Source organism: Archocentrus centrarchus, chromosome 8 (assembly GCF_007364275.1).
Source record: "Archocentrus centrarchus isolate MPI-CPG fArcCen1 chromosome 8, fArcCen1, whole genome shotgun sequence".
NCBI lineage: Eukaryota > Metazoa > Chordata > Actinopteri > Cichliformes > Cichlidae > Archocentrus > Archocentrus centrarchus.
In genome coordinates this window covers 25,089,187-25,109,117 of record NC_044353.1, presented here as the reverse complement: position 1 = coordinate 25,109,117, position 19,931 = coordinate 25,089,187, and the positions used below count along the sequence as shown (strand labels likewise).

Sequence of the window (19,931 nt, the reverse complement as noted above, 5' to 3'; positions counted from 1 at the left end):
CATTGGCTGACTTGCAAAAAATGCTGGTTGAAGACTGGGATCCCATCCCACAGCAGTGTGTGACCAAGCTGGTGACCAGTCTGAGGAGGAGGTGCCAGGATGTTGTGGCTGTGTATGGTTCTTCCACATGCTACTGGGGCCCCTGTTTGTTAAATGAATAAATTGTTAAATTGCCAATATGTCAATATGCCAATATTGTTTCTCCACACTTCATCCAATCCAATAAATGACACCAAACAAGGATCAAGAGCAGATTAAGCTGTTTGGCAAGTTTTTCTGCTGCTCAACCCACATTTTCCTTACAAATGTGGCACCACATAAGAGGAAATAAACAGGTTTTCTAGTGGCAAAAGGTTTATTGCCAAGAAGCAGTGTTGCAACAAAAAAATAATTTCCTTACTTTTGTGCTAAGTTTAGATACCTGCTGTATTCACATGCAGCTTTAAAAATTCATATTAAAAACATTACATTATTAGCAAATATCACAAAAAAAATGCAATCTGTTAATTATAAAATATTAATGCAATTATGAATGTAGTTCAACAACAACTAGCAAACAACTGCAGATTTTAACTTTGTTTAATTACTTGTAGTTAACTAGTCCTTGACACTGGTCATGTAACATGTTCTTTGAATTTAAACTTGTTAAGTTATAATTTCCATTCAGTAAAACGGAGGGCCCTGGCATTCCTGGAGACTTTACCTTCCTTTAAATTTCAAAACCTGATGATTGTTCGTCTTTACCCAACAAGTCAAGTTCCACTTCCACTGACAACACTGCATTCCCTGAGTCCCCACTGAATTGGCTAAATTGATTGTTCTCTTTCTCAGCTTTGCTCACTACACAAGAAGACACGGTAAAGCTTAACTGCTAAGACCACCACCTCATTTGAGGACATGCTGGCTCGGGTGCAGAGTACTCTTTAGAAACAGGCTATCACTGTCACTTATTGTGGTTATTTGTCAGTAATCTCCCTGATTATACAGTGAGTGTGATTAGACTACCAGTCGCTGCAGCCTGCCTTCATACCTTGGCTCTGCAATGCTTTTCTGCAGTGAAGTGTGAACATTAAAGTGAATATGGAGGAGGAGTCCTCACCAGAGGGAGAGTGGTGGGGGTGGGGGGAGGCGGAGAAAGAGTAAGATACCAGCAACAGAGGCAGATAGCAGTGTGCACTGGTAGAACAGAGGTTTCAGTGCAAAGAGTATGTTCATCTCAAAAGAGAAGGTCTGGGAGTGTCATTCCTAATCTGAGAGGCGCGCTGACGCTTTGGATAGTGTCCATCCATCGTTCTGGTAGGTTTATCATGCAGCATCTGCCTGATCTGCATGCTAATTCTGCTGTTCATGCGGTGTAAACATACTTGTATCTATAGAGCTTTTGCAGTTTAAATTTATGGCATGCATTCAACAGTCTTATTTTTTGCCACCTGACAACAGGATCCAAAAATAATATACCTCCTCTGCTGCTATCTAAAGTTTGACTGAGATGGAAATTTAATATTATGTACTTTACTGTAGCTCTGTTGCTTATTGATAAAGATATGAAATGTGATGCAATTTCTTATTATTTCTCTTCATTATTTTTATGCTCTTAGCAAAGCCATGAATAAGGATGTCTGCTTTAGGCTGCCCTACATCCCCAATCCCACTCCTCTTTCCTCTCCTGCTCTGCTGTTTTTGTTGCTCATTGCTTCGCCTCAAAAATAAAAATTTCTAAAAATACCTTCACATCTGTAACTCAGAGTTCAACCACAGTCTGCAAATTTCACAACCCATCAGGTCCTCCGTGCTCTAATATGAGATCATCGAGCTCCTGTATATGTGTCCCTGTTTTCTGTGATTCCGCTGAGACTCAAACATGTTCCCTGCTCACTGGAGTCTTAGCCGTGATTTCCCTCTGCAGCTGGAAATGTAATATCAGCCCCAAGTACCTTTCCAAGTGGGAAAGAAGGGCACTCACCATTACTGGGACTGTTAAAGTCTGGCATGAAGTCAGAGCTGTGAAGAAAATACCTCTGCAGCCAGCTGATGTTATACCCATCTTTTTGTAAGGTTAATGAGGATATATTACTACATCTCCTCTCTAGACTTTAAGTGTCATTTACTTGCCATTGACTATAATCAGTATATCATCTTCATTTTGCTCTCAGTCACAATTCAGATTATGCAGATGGAATGGCTTGTGTAGTTTAATACTCAAAGGATGTTGAAAGTTTAATGGTAATGTTCAATAATTCATCTCCAGCTTGCTGAGAACTGATACATAAAAGCATAAAAGGCTGAGAATGAGTCAAAGTAAGCCACAGCATATCACTATTTATTATCTGCATTAACAGCATTTGTGTTCCTCCTGATTTTCCTTTGCTTTCATAAAGAACAGAAGATTGATTTCTTCATAATTTTTAAGGATACCGCCAAATTAAAATCCGCTTTGTCCATTTGCAAGTCATTTTGTTGCAGTCCGAGCGTCTCCCTGCCGCAATATCATCTAAGCTCCATGATTTTTACAAGCAATTACATTTGTGCTGCCATAGACATTAAGCATTAATCATGCACTGTGTCTTTCACATAAAATCCTAGGCTGTTAATTAAGGTAGGATAATGAGCAACCTTTAACCGCTTTCTTGCTATGTGGTGATTCCATTTTTAAAAAGAGGTTTTGTTTCTTCTTTTCTTTAGATTTCGATGTCTGTAGCTTGAGCTTGGTAGACAGTCAGTGAATCTGTGGGTGGTTTCCTTTCTTTAAATGCTTTCATGGCTGGAAAAAAGCAAACAAAACCAAAAATTCTTAAGAAGATAAATGGTTTTGATCAGAATTTCTGCATCATATGCATCTTTGATCTTGCTTAGTTTGAGTAGTTTGTTCTGCAAAAAATAGATGAAAGTCAAAAATGCCTTCTTTTTAAAAATTCCGCCCATTGTTAAAAGATGATAAAGCATTGATTTCTTTCAATACCAATGATGTCTCATTTAGGAACCCATGTCGGTGCTTGCTTTGAAGTTCATGCAATAAAAAAAAAATTGTATTCCCTATAGCTGGAGGCAAATGCAGTGCATTTTTTTCCAGCTGCCTATAATTACCTCTGGTACTCAAAAGTTTCTGAAATAAATATTTGTGCCCCCTAAGGACAAAGCACAAGGGATAGATCACAAACTGTAGGCACTCATGTGCCCATCAAGCATTCTTTTCAATGACAACCAAAAGCTAACAGCATTATTAAGTGACAGCTCGGGGAAAAAACAAAACAAACAAACCAAAACAAAATAACAGCTGATTAAACTCTGAAACATTTTTATCTACAGCTGAGCTCTCGGACAAATAGACGAGACTGAATAAAATGTTTGGCGACTACCTCGTGTGTGTGTGTGTGTGTGTGTGTGTGTCTCGCTGACTCACCATCAAGAGCACCTCTTTACTTTCAAGCCCTCATTGTGCGCCACTTGTCACACAACAATTTGCCAAAAAAAAGCCTGAAAGTGCACTCTGATTTCACTGGAGACATCACTTTATGAAACTGCAGCTCTAATATGATATCGTTGCTGGTCAGAAACTGACAGGGACAAAAAGAAAAAAGTCTGCTCGCCATTTGTCATCATGAACAGATGATCACTTCTTATGTAATCTTGGCTGAAAGCAAATACCCTCAAGCAGAGATGAGCTTCTGCTCTTCCCATTTTCAGAGGGCGAATTCATCGGGGAGCAGCACAAATATTCCTTAAATGATAGAGGAGAGGATCTCAATCAGATTTTATTCTTATATTCAAAACCAACAGCTGTGGTGTTTGATTAAACAACAGCAAAAATGTTGACAGCAGGTTTCCCAGACATGAAGTAAGCCTAGTCCCAGAAAGATATGCTGTGATAAAGGTTTTAAGATAAACAATACCACTTAAATTAATCCTGTAACATTTAAAGGCAACATCACTTACAATTATAATATCAGAATATTCCAAGCACATCTGTCAAAACAGCAGCAGCAGCAGCAAAGCAGCCTTTCATTGTTGTCTCATTAATATGTGTAGCATGAATCAACTGGGGATTGTCTGGATAAAAATCTTCTGGTGCATGAAGCCTCGCCAGCTTTTTTTTTTTTTTTTTTTTTGCATATTATGAAAAGTTACAAATAATTTGTCAAGAAAACCACCTCTTGATCATATTGTCAACATCAGCCACCAGCGCATAGGTCGATAGGGAGAGATTTGGTTTGCACAATAGTGCTATCAGTTAATGAGATTTAAGACATACACAGAAGTGATTGTAAAACCACCAAAAGCCCCAAGATGGTGATGAGAGTTTGCCTGACGTGTCTCCTTACTTCTTTCATTCCAGACTTCCACAATGTCAGACTTTGAGGATTTCAGCTGGCAGGGAGGGCAGGCCAATGTCTCTGAAAGCTATCAGCTGAACCCCACCAGCGTGATTGTGTCAGTGGTCTTCTCACTCATATTCCTGCTTGGTACCATTGGCAACAGTTTGGTGCTCGCCGTGCTGCTGCGGAGCGGACAGGTCTCATACAACACAACCAATCTGTTCATACTCAACCTGAGCGTGGCTGACTTCTTCTTCATCATCTTCTGTGTTCCTTTCCAAGCCACCATCTACTCTCTAGAGGGATGGGTGTTTGGTTCCTTCATGTGCAAAGTGGTCCACTTCTTTATCAATCTCACCATGTACGCCAGCAGCTTCACACTGGCCGCTGTGTCTGTTGACAGGTAATCACTTCTTTGCAGTTTCATTGGGGGAAAATTTTCGATTGTACACACAGTTGCACATTAGTGTGAAGGCTGTGAGAAAATGCATTCATGGGATGGTGGAGAATTTGGTAGAACTTTTTATATAGATATATATATAGATATATATAGATCCCATTTGTGGACTATGCGTGCTATTGTGTTTATTTTTTTTTTATCAGCTAAGGCTAGCTTGCTTGGTTAGCAAGATTATTTGCAATGCACTGTCTTATAAAACAAGATGCTAATTTTGGCTAACTAGAAACTGGCTTAAAACAAAATCTGCTCACAGGAAAACTGAACAGGTGATTGTTTTTAACTAAAGCCAAATACCTGTCAGTAAAAGTGGCCACGCCCCTTTTGATGAATCACTTTAAAGCTGTGTCCATGACTATAAGTGCGTTTGGGTAAAATAACTGTGTTGTGAAGCGGGCGGGAGCCGAGATACATTTTTCTCAACTTCCTGGTGAGCAACTGAAGCAACTACCAATAAGAATGATGAATACTATTGATTGACATGACCTGGTAATCAATAAATTAGAAGGTTACCCAGGCAACCAGAGCTTCAAAGCAATGTGCGACAAGCTCATCGCTTCCAGTGTGGACCCAGCTTAAATCTTATAGTTTATAGATGTCAAATTTCCAATAGAAACCAAAACCATTTTTGTGCCAGAGTGTAAAAATATTTATTTCCAATTTAAAGCTGTGCCGGCAAGAGGCCATTTGAGGAACTGCAGTTGTCTGACTAATATTGGTCATTACAGTGCTTAACAAATTCATTAGACAGGAAACGCAAATATTTTAGAAATCTGACAAAAACCTGTTTAAAACTGATAATGATATTGTTATTTAGTATTCAAATAACAAACTGAATTCACCCAGATCTGAGCCGGCACCCTGGACCTCGCTGAGAAGTAAGAAATTAATCAAGCATAACATTCAACCACTAAAATTAATTTTTATTATCTAACATTCACTCAGTCAGACACACTCTGATGAATGTATTTGGGGCAGGTCAAGGTTCAGGATCTTGCCCAAAGATACTTCAAAATGCAGGCTGGAGGAGCTGAGCCTCGAACCACCGACTATCCAGTTAGTAGGCAAGCTGGTCTACCTCCCAAGTCTGAGCTACAGCCACTTGAGTGTTTGCTTGATTTTTTTTTTTGCTCCTGGGTTGGTGCTTGGATAAATGACCAAAAATATTATTATTCATTACAAATACTCTATAAATCAAATAGTCTATTACCAGCTGTTTATCTTGGTGTTACTTTAAATTGGCATCATAAATTTACAGGGATTTCAGGGGGCAGGTGGCAGACCCTTTAATGTTCCTCCTCTTCTTTGTAGCAAAAACATGTGGTCTGAAATTAGAAAATACCCTCTAAAATTACTAATCACTCTCTTGCATATTTCTCTTTAATCTAGCAAATACTAGCCTCAAACGTAATCATTTATTACCTTAAGCTAACATTTCATTTACATAAATTCCTAATTATGCACTGAAATTACTTCTATTAAATCAACGACTGTAGCCGTGTCTCTCACAAGCTATACTTTATTGTTAAACTCTTGGATACTGTATAAAACACGTTAATAGCATACATGTTCTTTCTCTAACCTGTGAAGCATATTTGACATAAAAACGTTTTAGTGTCTTTGATACCAACATATTCCAGTGCATTTTGATGTCTTCTACACAAAATAAAGGAAAACAAAAAACATTTATCAAAAAAAAAAAAAAAGCGAGGGCACGAAATGTTGATTTCAGGATATGATTTTGTGTCAGGATATATATATTTATCAAAGGGAGGAAAAAAGTGGGATGTATGAAAAAATGCATCTACATTTAAAAAGATAACAAGAGGTAAAACTTGCAAGTATGACAACAAACACCAGGTTGTGCAATACAAATAAAATAGAAAAACTGCTAAGATTTTATGACAAGCTGAATTTATTGCTTTCCATTTCTAGGAAATCATAATTAGCCTTAAAAACTGCTAAAGGAAGCCATCGAGAAAGATTTTATTGGCCCGCACTTCGTCTGGTCGTGGTGTTAATTCTTTTGTTGTGTTTTATTTTGTTTACTCTCCTGCAATGCTTCAAAAAATATGAACCATTTAATTTGTCACAAATGTTTTTTTCCTCATCTGGAGTTTAAACTTCAGAAGCTGGAAATTATATACCTCAAAAATAAGCCCTTAGCCATTATTATAGCTGTTGGGCAACAATAATCAGTCAATATGAGCTGTAAGTGTGCAGCTGCCCTCTGCAGCAGACACCCCCCCCCCCCCCCCCCCCCCCCCCCCCCACGCACACACACACACACACACACACACACACACACACACACACTGGCTGTGTGTACACTCTAGCAGATTCAATAGTCATTTCCCCCTCAATGTGGAAAAGAACAGCAACACCAGAGTCAGGAGGGTAATGAGTACATGCTGTCTTCCTCCTTAGTCTCTCACTGATCTTTTTTATAATTTATTAAAAAAATAATAATTATCAAAACAAAAACAGCAACATTACATAGACAAAGGAGCTGCTAACTGTAACAATTTAGACCAAGAATCCCCAGCAGAAATTAAATCACAGAAAAGCCTGAGGGAACAGCAGCATACACACACTCACACTAACCACTTTAAAGGAAAGGACCTGCTGCTGCCATGTGCTACCTACAGGCAGACCGTATACTCTGTTTTTATGGTGCCGAATTATTTATTAAAAACAGCTCGGTTTCACAGATCCTGTGGTGAATCATTCATAAATGTTTCTGCAATTTCATTCAATTTTGATGTAGTCAGACATTATGTAAATGCACAAAAAGCAAAGCCTCTCACAAACAGACTCATTCTTTCATATGGATCAGGCAAGTTCAGCTGGCAACTTGTAGTTTTCCAAACCACTGAGGTTCCAAGTTGCCAGCAGGTTCAATGTGCCTGCTTTTTGAATTTTATGTAAAATACTGTGGCCCCAATTCACTGAGCTTTCAAAAACCAGAGAGGATGTTTTCTCACTTTCTAGAGAGCTAACTGAAATGTCCTACAAATGTGGAAAGCAAGGACACGGACTTGCTCCTTTTTTTAGAGAATCCCTGCCTTTGGCAAAATGCTCCCTCAGTGAGCATATAACACATAAAGCAGTATGTTAAATGTGGCAAATATTCAAAGATTAACCAACCAGGAGATGATGAGGTTACAACTGCAGAGATAATATGCAATAATCAGCATGGTGTAAGATTATTAAAAGAGACTGCTTCCATTGAAGTCTCATTTTTTTTTTTTTCATAACAGCATCTTGTGGGATTTGTGCCTTCATCGCCTACCTGCTGAGTAAAATCAAAAGCACAACACCAAACGTGTTTTCTGTTGTTCCTGTGGTTTTACCATTCATGCAAGTTCATCTTACTGAAAAACCTAAAAAGCCTCTCTGTGGATATTGCTGTCCCTGAGGTGTCTTATTCAATAGAGCCAACAAACAGCTGTACATGAATGATTACCATCCAACACAAAGCTTTCAGTGTGAGCCATGTTAATAGTAATTGTGGAGGTGGAAAATGCTAGAATAATAAGACAAGCTACCAGAAACTGCTAAATGTAAATCTATAATTTATAATGCAGTTACACTAGGGAAAGGGAAGTGTGCAGTGAACTTGAAATTTTGTGGCCTTTGAAACAGTTCTTTGAAGATGGGGACGAGGTCTGCGACCACTCGCATTTAATTGCTATCTTCAAGTGGTTTTGATCCATCAAGACGGTGATAAAATGGCAATAAGATGGTATTAGTTTGAAAATGAATGGGATCAAGTTGGCCATTGCATGCTATCTGGCAGTTGCAATTGCATGAAATCTGTGGTAAATCAGCAAAAATCACAAAATCTGTTGCCATCAACATGCACAGAAATTGACATTAATTACTTACATTCAGAGTCCAGCCAGAACCTCATAGATCTGAGACAGTAGGTCCTCCACAAATAATGACACGGTGATTTAACTGCAAAATGGCATAGGGGCTCAGCAGCCTTGCTTTTTTATATAGGACTATAACCAGAATACAACCAGCTGGCAACCAGTTTAGTCAAGTCCTACTCCAAGAGACACATTGCAGACGAGTTGCATTCATTAGTGCAGACTCAATCCAATTGATTGCAACATGTTGGTAAATGGACTAGCTCTTATATAGCGCTTTTCTACTCAGTCAGAGCACTCAAAGCGCTTACACAACATGTTTACATTTACCCATGCACTCACATTCATACAAGCACTTCCATGTTTATACTAAGCTAAGTGCTTTTAATTAACTAGCATTCACACACATTCATACTCCGACAGGATGGTCGGAGAGCAACTTGGGGTTAAGTATCTTGCCCAAGGATACATTGGCATGTAGCCTGGAGTAGCCAGGAATCGAACCGCTGACCTTCCGATCAGTAGGTGACCTGCTCTACCTACTGAGCTACAGCCACCCCTGGTCATCAGTCTGCATGTATAAATTAGACAGTAGTTATTTGCAAACCTTCTGTCTGAGTGTGATTGTAGCCAGTCCAATTTGGACCTCAGTTGTTTGGAGACAGGTTGCCTCCCGCTGGGCAAACTGTAGAATCACCTTGTGATCGAAAGTAGTTGTTTTAACTACTTGCAGTCAGTTGTTAACAGCAAAAATAATTCTAAAAAAAATGTCTCTAGTGTAATTAGTGCATTAGAAAGAGATGAGGTTTTGAAGTAATGAAGTAATGACTCATGTTTTAGAAATCTCTAATGAAATCTAAGAGAATGTATCATCAGCTCTCAGTTTAAACACTTCTCAGAGTACCTCCCAGTTTCTTTATTAAATTTGTCCATTGATACACTTGAAACCTCTAATTTAAACATCTGATTTAAAACTCATCCAATAATGTGGCAAAGATTTTCTAAACTAGCGTTCTTTCTGCTCTTTTAAATCTGTGATATTTCTAAAATTCACATATCTTCATGATCACGAAGACAACAGCTGTGGAAAAGTCAGTGATTTCAGCTTCTTAAGGCCATAAGTATATACAAGAATTTAATAGACCTATGCAGCAAAATCAGACAGTCACATGGACTGTTTTTCCTCCCTTAAGGACTTTTGATATTTAAATACATTTTGTTTATAATATTTACTTATTTTGTTTTCAATTACATAACATCTAAAACGAGTGGCTCAATCAGCTTACAGCTCACAGCTTTAAAAAAATATTGCAGCTGTATAGACTAAACATTTGTAGTCACCAGCAAACTTTCCCTTTATACATGTTATCATATACACTAAAGTTAAAAATTGATTATGCTATAAAAGTTTAGACATATATCTTACAGTTTTTAGCCCATATTTGTCACCAGTTTTCAGTATTTATGTGGTCTGAATTATATGACAGTGTTACTTTCTTCTCTCTATAGATATCTGGCCATTCGCTATCCACTGCGCTCCAGAGAGCTAAGAACCCCTTGTAATGCTGTGGTTGCCATGGTAGTTATCTGGGGTCTTTCCCTGGTCTTTGCGGGGCCATATCTCAGCTACTATGACCTGATTGATTATGCCAACAGCACTGTGTGTATCCCCGGCTGGGAGGAGCAGAATCGTAAGGTGCTGGACACGTGCACCTTCCTGTTTGGCTATGTCATCCCTGTGTTCATCGTGAGCCTCTCATACACTCGAACTATCAAGTACCTGTGGACGGCTGTTGACCCTCTGGATGGCATGTCAGAATCTAAGAGGGCCAAGCGCAAAGTCACCAAAATGATCATCATTGTCACAGTGCTCTTCTGCATATGCTGGCTGCCATACCATGTGGTGATCTTGTGTTACCTGTATGGAGACTTTCCTTTTAATCAGACAACATATGCCTTCAGGCTTCTTTCTCACTGCATGGCCTATGCCAACTCTTGTGTCAATCCCATTGTGTACGCTCTGGTTTCCAAACACTTTCGCAAAGGCTTCAAGAAAGTGTTCAGCTGCATCCTCAGTAAAAATAGGAGGAATAAGGTTCATGTGGTTCATGTAGCCAACACTGTGCCTGGGTTTGAAGCAGGGTCTACAGAAGTGTCACAAATGAATGAGGAGAACATGCGACAGAATGGATGCGAAATGATCAACAGGCCAGTCGTAGAGCCGAGAGAAGCCACTGTGTCCCTGAATTTGCCCTTTCAGCAACAGACTTGACAACTGATTCAGCTTGGCTTCGCTGGCTCAGCACAGATCGCCTTTTGTGAAAGGCAGCTAATGTTTAAAAATTTGCTTTGGTGAAATTCATATTTTTGATGGCAAAAAAAAAAAAAAAAGATGAACAGGGATTCGGTCATATTTGCAGCGACAAAATATTAAGGTGCATACAGTCCACTACAGAAATGTATTTGTTTTATCGCTTATCTCAACATATATTTTATATTTTAAAACTACTTCCTGTGTTACACTAGCAAAAGGTTAGAAAGGTTTATTGTTTATCTAAATGAGAACATTTCTCAGTATTTCCTGTCTCCACTATTTGCCTTAACCATGGTTTGCACTTTTACTCACATTGGCATTTTTGCAGTGTTTGAGAATTCATACGATTCTAGGACTTTTTAAGAGCAACACAAAACCTGTCCCATAATGTTGTAGTACGCTTGACGTTTACCTCCTTTTTTTTTACTTTCAAATGTTCCAAAAAATATTCAAAAGTTGGCAACTGTGGAGGGAAATCCATGTGACTCAGCACCATATGCTGCTTTTCTGACTTCAAACAGACTTTTTCATGGAGGATTGGGACTCAGAGCTCAGGCAATGCTCTGCAAAGCAGTGCTCCTCCTCCTCTGTGAAGGCCATCTTATGGGACTCATCAGCATTTCCAACACCACGTTCAACTGTAGGATTCATGTTCAGGTACTTCAATCTTTCTCAGCATTAGCTCAATTTTAGCTGCACTTACGTCTAAAAGAAGTATTTTGACCATCTTTCAATCTGAAAGTCAGTTATTAAGGAGCAGTGGAGCAGAGTGTTATTTGGGCTAATTGTTTTGTATCTTGCATGAAGAAGCTGTTCTGTCTTGTCAAAATATCGACAGGAAGTAGATATAAAGTAAAAAGAACATTTTTTGATATCAAAACAATAATAATACCAAGCAGTTGTTGGTAGAAATCTTTTTGAAAACTGGGCATAGTTTATTGCTATAATTGTATTTTGTGATGATTATATTCATGGCATGTTTGGTGTCAAATATTATATTTAAATAAATATCTTTATCAAAGAGCACACTCATGTATAAGGATTTATGTATTTTAAAATGTATGTATATGTGTATTTTATTTGTGTATTAAAATAAAAAGTGAATTGTTTATCATGTATTTGCTTTATTTTTCCAAATGAAAGCAAACCCACAGGGTCTCACTTTTTTTTGTTTTGCTGTATGGTTGTGTCCTACCTCAGAGCTGTAAAAAGCTTCTGTGTTGTCTTCTGTTCAAGCTGCGTAAGATGCAATTATCCCGTGAAATATTGGTTTCAAAAGAGAACATTTTCCTTTACACAATTATCCTCCAATGTGTTTGCTACAATTTTTTTCCACCCCGTCTATGTCATACAGCTTACTTAAGTAACTTTTAAGAAACATATATTTCAATCAATATTTATCAAAATGATTTAGAACACAATGTACACCACTCCTAAAAGACCGAATAAATTATTTTCTGCTTTGAAGCTGTAGTGGTGTTATTTGTTAGCGACAAAAAGTCTACATCACTCATGGTGACTCAGTTCAAAACTAGCTGAGTCCTTACTGTGTCAAGTTTGCATGTTCTAACCATGTTCACATTGTTTTTATCTAAGTTTTCATTCTGCTGTGTCCTGCTATCAAAGAACAATGGCTTATGTTACTCTCATAAAAGAGGAAGGAAATCTGAGGAATTCTGCTGAGTTACATAAAATTCTTTCTGGTTTCTCGAGTGCAGTAGCAGAACTATTTTTTTTTTCCTGCTTTTGCACCATTCTCTGTAGTGTTAAACTGACTGTGTCGATTGTTAAATTGTTAAATGAAATAGAAGTTGAAAGATTTAATTTGCTGTGAAGCTATTTCATAAAACATAAAATCAAGTAGCTCACTGAATATTTAACATCTAGGTCATTCCATGCAAAATCAGTAAGTGCTTAATTAAAGCCATGCAAAATTTTACAGTTATACTTTCATATTGTTTGAGTTACAGGGTGCTGAAGCACACAGCTGAACTTTGGCACTTTTTCTGTTAACCTATTTGTTCCAGCATTTGTGAGCCATCAGAAATTCTCAAATAGACACATGAAAATTAAAGGGCTGAAAAACACATTTAAGCTCTGTTTAAAACTGCAACCAAATCAATATACACCCAACCAAGTGTCACAATCTAAGCCATTTTTTTCCTTCTGAATATGCATTAATATCATGATATCTATAATATTTTCGATAATGTGTATGAAATAGAGGAACAAAGACAAGCACTGCTACACTGTTAAAACAAACTGTAATTTAGTATTTTTGTATTTTTTTCCTGTAAATTTTACAGAATAGTTCTGTTATTTAAAATATCAATAAAATTACAAACAAATAGATTACAAATTGACATGTCAGTGTCAAGAACATGAAAAACCTGTACTTGTGAATAAACATGATTTTTTAAAAGTTTTTTACAGAATGTTTTTTCCACACAAAAGACTGTAAAACATACATTTAATATCATTTCTAAATTATGTAAATTTTAGTTTAATGATGTAATTACATATCTAAAATTTGATGCCTTGAGTGTAAAATGACACCCAAAAAATGACAAAATAACAGGAAAAGAAGTAATAGTAGTAGTACTTTGTACAATAGTACTGTGCACATGCTCAGAAAGCCTAATATTAGCTTAACATGAATATTAAAAAAAAAAAAAGAAAGAAGTGTGTATTTTGTCCCCATCAGTACATCAAACTGGAAAATTACCCAAACAACAACAAAGTTGCTCATAAGTAAAATTATGCTCCTTTAAAAATATTTGTAGAAAATTATTTTAGAAATATGTCAGTGAATACCCTTAACTACGCTTTGATGGTTAACTACACATTAACATATCATTTATTTATTTCACTTTTTTCAGTTTTCTATTTCATCTCATTTTGAGGAAGCTTTTTTCTTGATGCACCATTTTAATGTGCAGTCTTTTCCAGCATGAGACTAATAGCACTGAAAGTCAACGGTCCATATCTGTTCTCTTCCGCAGGGACAGGAATATTCATTTGGTTTTTCCTCTGCTTACTTGCTGCTATATGTTTTTAATTACTGTTTTGCCACTGGAGTAAGAGATATTAACAAACACATGCAGCATAGCAGAGGAGTTCCCCAAGAGACCACTGCTTCTATGAAAAGAAAGGCAGGCAGTGCTGCATTTTGAATGAAAGCTACTAATGAATCAAGTAAGCGTTAAAATAGTCAATAAACTGGGATGTTGTACAGACATCAGGCATTATACTCAAGACTCAGTCACAGATAATCTGAAAGATCTGTCAGGTTCATAAATGTACATCAGTGAGTACAAAAGTACATCAGAGATAATAAAGTGCAACAAGACAGCAAAATGCTTTCAGCTGTTTGAATGATTAATACAAGACAATAAAAAGAGAAACTGTCTTATTCCCTAATTCTGTTGCAAAAATATATATAAATATCAGGGGAAAGAAGACATCATTCACTGCAATAAATTACAGAATATTTTGGAACTGAACAAGTTCATGTTTCTTACACATGTCTGGAATAATTAATTTCCTCAGTCAGTCAGGGAGATAAAGTTTTAATCAAATGCTGCAACACGTCAAAATTGTTGCAGTTCTTACATCATTTTATTTTACAGCTTTTATTCCCTCTATGATGTCTCCAGCTGACTTAAGTTTGAAACTAGACAGGGGTATATAATCCTCAGCTAGTAATATTAGTGTTAGAGAGCTCTTCATAGCAGATATTTAGCACCATTATTTGGGGAATCTTCCAGCTGCAACCAAATGTCAGCGTAGCATCCCTGTGTGTGTGTGTGTGTGTGTGTGTGTGGGGGGGGGGGGGGGGGGGGGGGGGGGTTAACATTTTTTACACTTGTTTTAATATTCATGATTTTAGTGAAGAACTGGCTGTGTACAGGGATGTTTCCCCAAAACTATCAGTTATTAATATTGATAGATTATTGGTGCTCAAAGTATTTAAGGGGGCGAAAGAGAGGAAAAGTTTTCATTTCTTTTCTCAGAGTCTCTTGGGTTTCATAGAGTTCCTCATATTTGGAAGGACTCCATTATTGTGCCAGTACCCAAAGTTAAAGCACTTAAATCCTTAAATGATTACCGACTGGTTGCTTTGCCTTCTCTTGTAATAAAAATCTTTGACAAACTTGTGAGAGATGAATTTTTTTTGTGCCACCCAGGGAAAATTAGACCCCCCTGCCTATAGACCAGGAAGGGGTGTGGAGGATGCTGTGTGCACTTTGCTCCACAAGGTTTTGGAGCATCTGGATGGTGTACATAATTTTTCCCATTTGCTTTTTATATATTTTTCATCTGCTTTTAATTGCATTCAGCCCCATATTTTAGCAAGATGCCTCATCAGTACGTGTAACCTTGACTGGTTTCTTGGCTTATGGATTTTTTAACAGATAGAAAGCAGAAAGTGTGAGTTAACAGTATTTTATCAGATTTGCTTTTATCTTTTACTGGTTCCCCTCAGGGGTGTGTCCTCTCTCCACTTTTATTAGTTATTTATACAAATGAGTATCAGAGCCTCTATCATAACAAATACATAATTAAGTAGGCAGACAACTCAGTGATCATCTCTCTGCTTCATGATGCGGATCATGATCGTCAATGCATCAAAAACAAAGGAAATGATCATCAATTTTCATCATAAAACTTCATCCTCGCCTTCTGTTCATATTCATGGCCAGGAAATTGAGGTGCTGGAGAAATACAAATATTTGGGCACTATATTGGATAATAAACTGTCATCTGATGCGAATACAGATGCCATTTGTGCAAAGGCTCATCAGTTCATGCATTTGTATCAGAAACTTAGTGGTTTTAATGTTGATAATATTTTTATGAAAACGTTTTACTCTTGTTTTATTGAGTCTGTTTTAACTTTTTCTTTAATCTGTTGGTTTGGATCTCTTAGCCTTAAGAACAAAAGGAGGTTGGAGAATATTGTGAAGCTGTGTAGCAAAGCGACAGGTATAAAGCCTAATGGTCCTGCCCTCCTGTGCAGAGTTAGGACTACCCAAAAGGCAGAGAGGGTGATAGCACTCACCCCCTGTTTTCAGAGTATCAGCCGCTGCCTTCAAGGAAGGAGGTATTCTCTGCCTCATTGCAGAAAAAATTCTCATTTGTTCCTGCCACCATCACTTTTTGAATTCTATTAGGTGATTCTGTGTCTCTGGTTGTATGTGTTGTATGGGATTTTAAAAAATGTTTTATTTATTTATTTTGCTGTTAGCTGCAAAGCAAATTGTCACAAAAAACAGGTTATTGTAAAAAATACTTACTTACTGGCCTTGCAAATGACTGAATGTGTATCTACAAAGTGGCATCAATGTGGGTGTTCCTTTTTTTAGTGAATAATAATGCTTCATGCTAGAAAGATGAACAAATTACCCTCTTAGGTTGGAAATGATTCAAGGAAAGTTATACTTACGTCACTGACAACCTTGACAGGGCTTGTGTTCGTTTTATGGTTGCTTTGGAAACCTCTCTGCATTTTATCTTTGAGACCGCTTAAGGATATAATCATGTTGCAGTTGCTGGACAATTTTGCAGCTCTGGTTTTTCATCCTTTTTTCAGAAACCATAAAAACTCCTCGAGTCAGTGCCTTCTCTGACATTCCAAAGGGAGAAACACATTATTTTGCTTTTGCTTATTTAATTTATTAAACAATTAAACAATTTATTTATTAAACAATAAATAAAAAAAATGTTTTTAAAAAGCCCTGTGAAGCGTTTGACACTGTTGACCACAATATTTTATTACAGATACTAGAATATTAAGTGTATTAAATCACTGCCCACTGCACCGGTTTGAATCATATCTAATAGACTCCAATGCGTTCATGTAAATAGAGAGTCCTTCTCACACACTAAGGTTAATTTTGGAGTTCCACAGGGTTCCGTGCTGGGACCAATCTTCCTTCCATCCATCGCAGCTGTCATAGGGTGAAAGGCAGAAACCCTGTACAGATTGCCAGACTGTTGCAGGGCTAACACAGAGAGACAGACAACCATTCACGTTCACATCTATAGGCAATTTAGAATCACCAATTAAGCTAAACCCACTAACTGCATGTCTTTGGACTGTGGGAGGAAACCGGAGAATTCAGAGAAAACCCACACAAACACAAGGAGAACATGCAAAACTCCACAGAGAAAGGCCTGGGCCAAGGTGGAGTCAAACCCAGACCTTCTAGCTATGAGGCAACAGTACTAATCACCGTGCCACAGGACTAATTCTGTTTACACTATACATGCTTCCCTTAGGTAGTATTATTAGATGGCATAGTATGTATTTTATTTGCTATGCATATGATACTCAGCTTTACCTATTCATGAAGTCACATGACACACGTCGATTAGTTAAATTACAGGAATATCTTAACTCTACAACTCCCATAGGTGGTCATTCTTACCACCATACATTATTTGCTTAAATTTATAATAAATCAATATCATATATATAAATATGATTCATAATCAATAAAAACATAGAAGAATACATGGAAGCTTCTTCGGGCTTCTTGGATAAGAGATTCCACCTTTTGGTGGAGAATCCCAGGTATTTAAACCCTAGTGGGAGTTGTCCCCTCTGGAGGTGGTCATTGACCCATAATTATTCATGTGCTGTTGCACATAAGCTAAGGTGTAAAAAAAAAAGGTGTGGGTCATTACCACCAGTGTCAGTGTGGATGCGACCACATTACATTCATTTGCTTACACAGCACACATTTCATTATAAAGAAACCAACAACAGTCAAATTAATTCAGTTCAATTCAGGTTTACTTATATAGTGGCAAGATGCTTTATATTGTACGGTAGAGACTCTACAGTCTTTGGGAGAAAACCCCAACAATGATTTGTTCCCCTATGAGCAAGCATTTTGTGATGGTGGGAAAGAAAAACTCTCTTTCAACAGTCAGAACCCTCCAACAGAGCCAGGCTCAGGGAGGGGAAGCTATCTGCTGTGACCAGTTGGATGCAACATAATAGACAATAGACAAACCAGTTTGACAATTCAGTATTTTACTGACCAACAAATACGGAACAGTGTTTTACTTTATTTTACATGTTTATAGTGTTTACAATTTGATAATGTTAGTAGGGAGATTCAAAGCTAAAATCACTATCTAAATGTTTACCCCTATAATTGCATACCTGATTATTTTCCGAATAACTTAAAGTGGTGATCCAGAGGTGCCTTCAACTTGACATTTTGTGCATTTTTGTCTATTTGTCAGCCATATGACTACTTTTAGCCTTTACAGACTAAATCACATATCATCATAACATGTCTAACTCCAGTGACTCACAGAATAAGGTTACAGACTAATGACAAAATGATTCAGAGGAGGAGAGTGAGGTGACTACAGTCGATGTTCAGTTCCGAATGTCCCAGAGAGCTCTCAAGTGAAGCCTGGCAAGAAGACACAACAGGTGGCAAAAAGAAGTCATGTAGTGCCTTAGGTGTGCAATTATCTCACACCTAACATCGAAACACCAGCAGTGCTGCTGTGTACTGTATACACTTTGGCATCTTTTTTACTGTACTGTACACAAAGATATATCCGTATAGTGTTTAATATGTCTGTCACTATAAAGAAAAAAGCACAGAAATAAGTCGCTTAGAAATAGTCTGATAAATTATGTTTATTTCTATTATTTAACTCCGTGTTAGGTCCCGCCCCCACACAAACACACACAAAGACACACACACCATGTGACAATAAATCACGGCTCCACTGCAACATAACTAACAACATCAGCAACAACATTGCCTTATTTGCTCCCAGCATCCCGTTCATTTAAACAGCTCTCCATACTATAAAATGCTGATAAGACTGTATGAGTAAAGTTACAAGCACAGCAATTTCTGGTGATCTCTGCGGGAAACTGACCAGTAATATTTAGAGTGAGCAGGTATTAATGCTGTTACCTGTTCTTCAGAGTCCTCACAGTTTTTTTTTTTTCTTTTCAATGTAATTTTGTAAAAAAAAAAAAAAAAATTTGGTCTAACTTTGAGATGTATTCAGGAAGTGATCTTCTTTGTCTTTCTCACACACAAATATACACACTAAATGCAGTTCATATGAATCAGTGGTGATGTTGCACAGAAATTCATTTCACTGTAATTGTGCAGTTTCGAGTCCAAATATTTGACCAAATTATATTCCAAGGCCTTGCCGATATTGCTTTATAAAACTTTCATGCCCATGAAGCTCCTTTGAACCGAAGTGAACTGAGCAGTGTTTGCATACTCATTCCTGTAATCTTCTAACGTTGGTGAACAAAGCTCAGCAGGATTTCCCAGCGAGATTCTGTTTTCTTCATATCCCTTCACATACCTTTTTTTTCCTTATATTCAGTAAACATATTGAACCACTGCTCATTTTTTGTGTATAGCATTTGATTTGCTTGTCCAAGCCATTTCAGTTAGCAGGATATGAGTGTTATGTAAATACAGTGAAGCAAATCTATTATTGCCAGTACACTGAGAGTGCCATCTACGGTCTGCAACAAAACACTGCAGCTGTACTAAGATGCTGCTATTTAAAGCATGGTATGATTACCAGCAATGACGGCGTGAACAACATTGCTTTCATCTAGTTTGTCTGTATATGTATGCATGTGGGTAATTGTGGTAAAATATGGGCCCAAAAACGCCAACTACAGCAGGAACTATCAAAACGTTATGCTTGGGTCCATGGCCCTTTCCAAAAAAAGACGGTCGAATTTACAGTTTCATATATTTGATATATCATCAGCTGTAATGAAGTCATTTTACATGATATTATTATGTTGGGGGGCCAGCTCACTGGTGTCACAGGTCACTCCATCACGTTATGGATTCAATTCAGTTCAATTCAATTTTATTTATATAGTGTCAAATCACAACAAACAGTTGCCTCAAGGTGCTTTATATTGTAAGGTAAAGACTGTACAATGATTACAGAGA

The 19,931-nt window shown here is 37.5% G+C and overlaps 1 protein-coding gene across 1 annotated transcript; it reads left to right on the top strand.

The window, feature by feature from the left end:
• Positions 1-1,196: 1,196 nt before the first annotated feature.
• On the top strand, positions 1,197-10,953 carry galr2b (galanin receptor 2b). The gene is made up of 3 exons (XM_030736430.1): positions 1,197-1,296; positions 4,334-4,716; positions 10,155-10,953. Exons 2-3 carry the CDS (start codon positions 4,343-4,345, stop codon positions 10,915-10,917), a joined length of 1,137 nt encoding a protein of 378 aa, XP_030592290.1. The 5' UTR covers positions 1,197-1,296; positions 4,334-4,342; the 3' UTR covers positions 10,918-10,953.
• The last annotated feature ends 8,978 nt before the right edge of the window (positions 10,954-19,931 follow it).

Excerpts from the sequence above, each read along its gene's own strand:
- galr2b (XM_030736430.1), top strand. The coding sequence starts at position 4,343 with ATGTCAGACTTTGAGGATTTCAGCTGGCAGGGAGGGCAGGCCAATGTC. Across the intron at positions 4,717-10,154 it reads GCCGCTGTGTCTGTTGACAG|ATATCTGGCCATTCGCTATC; the intron begins GTAATCACTTCT and ends TTCTCTCTATAG.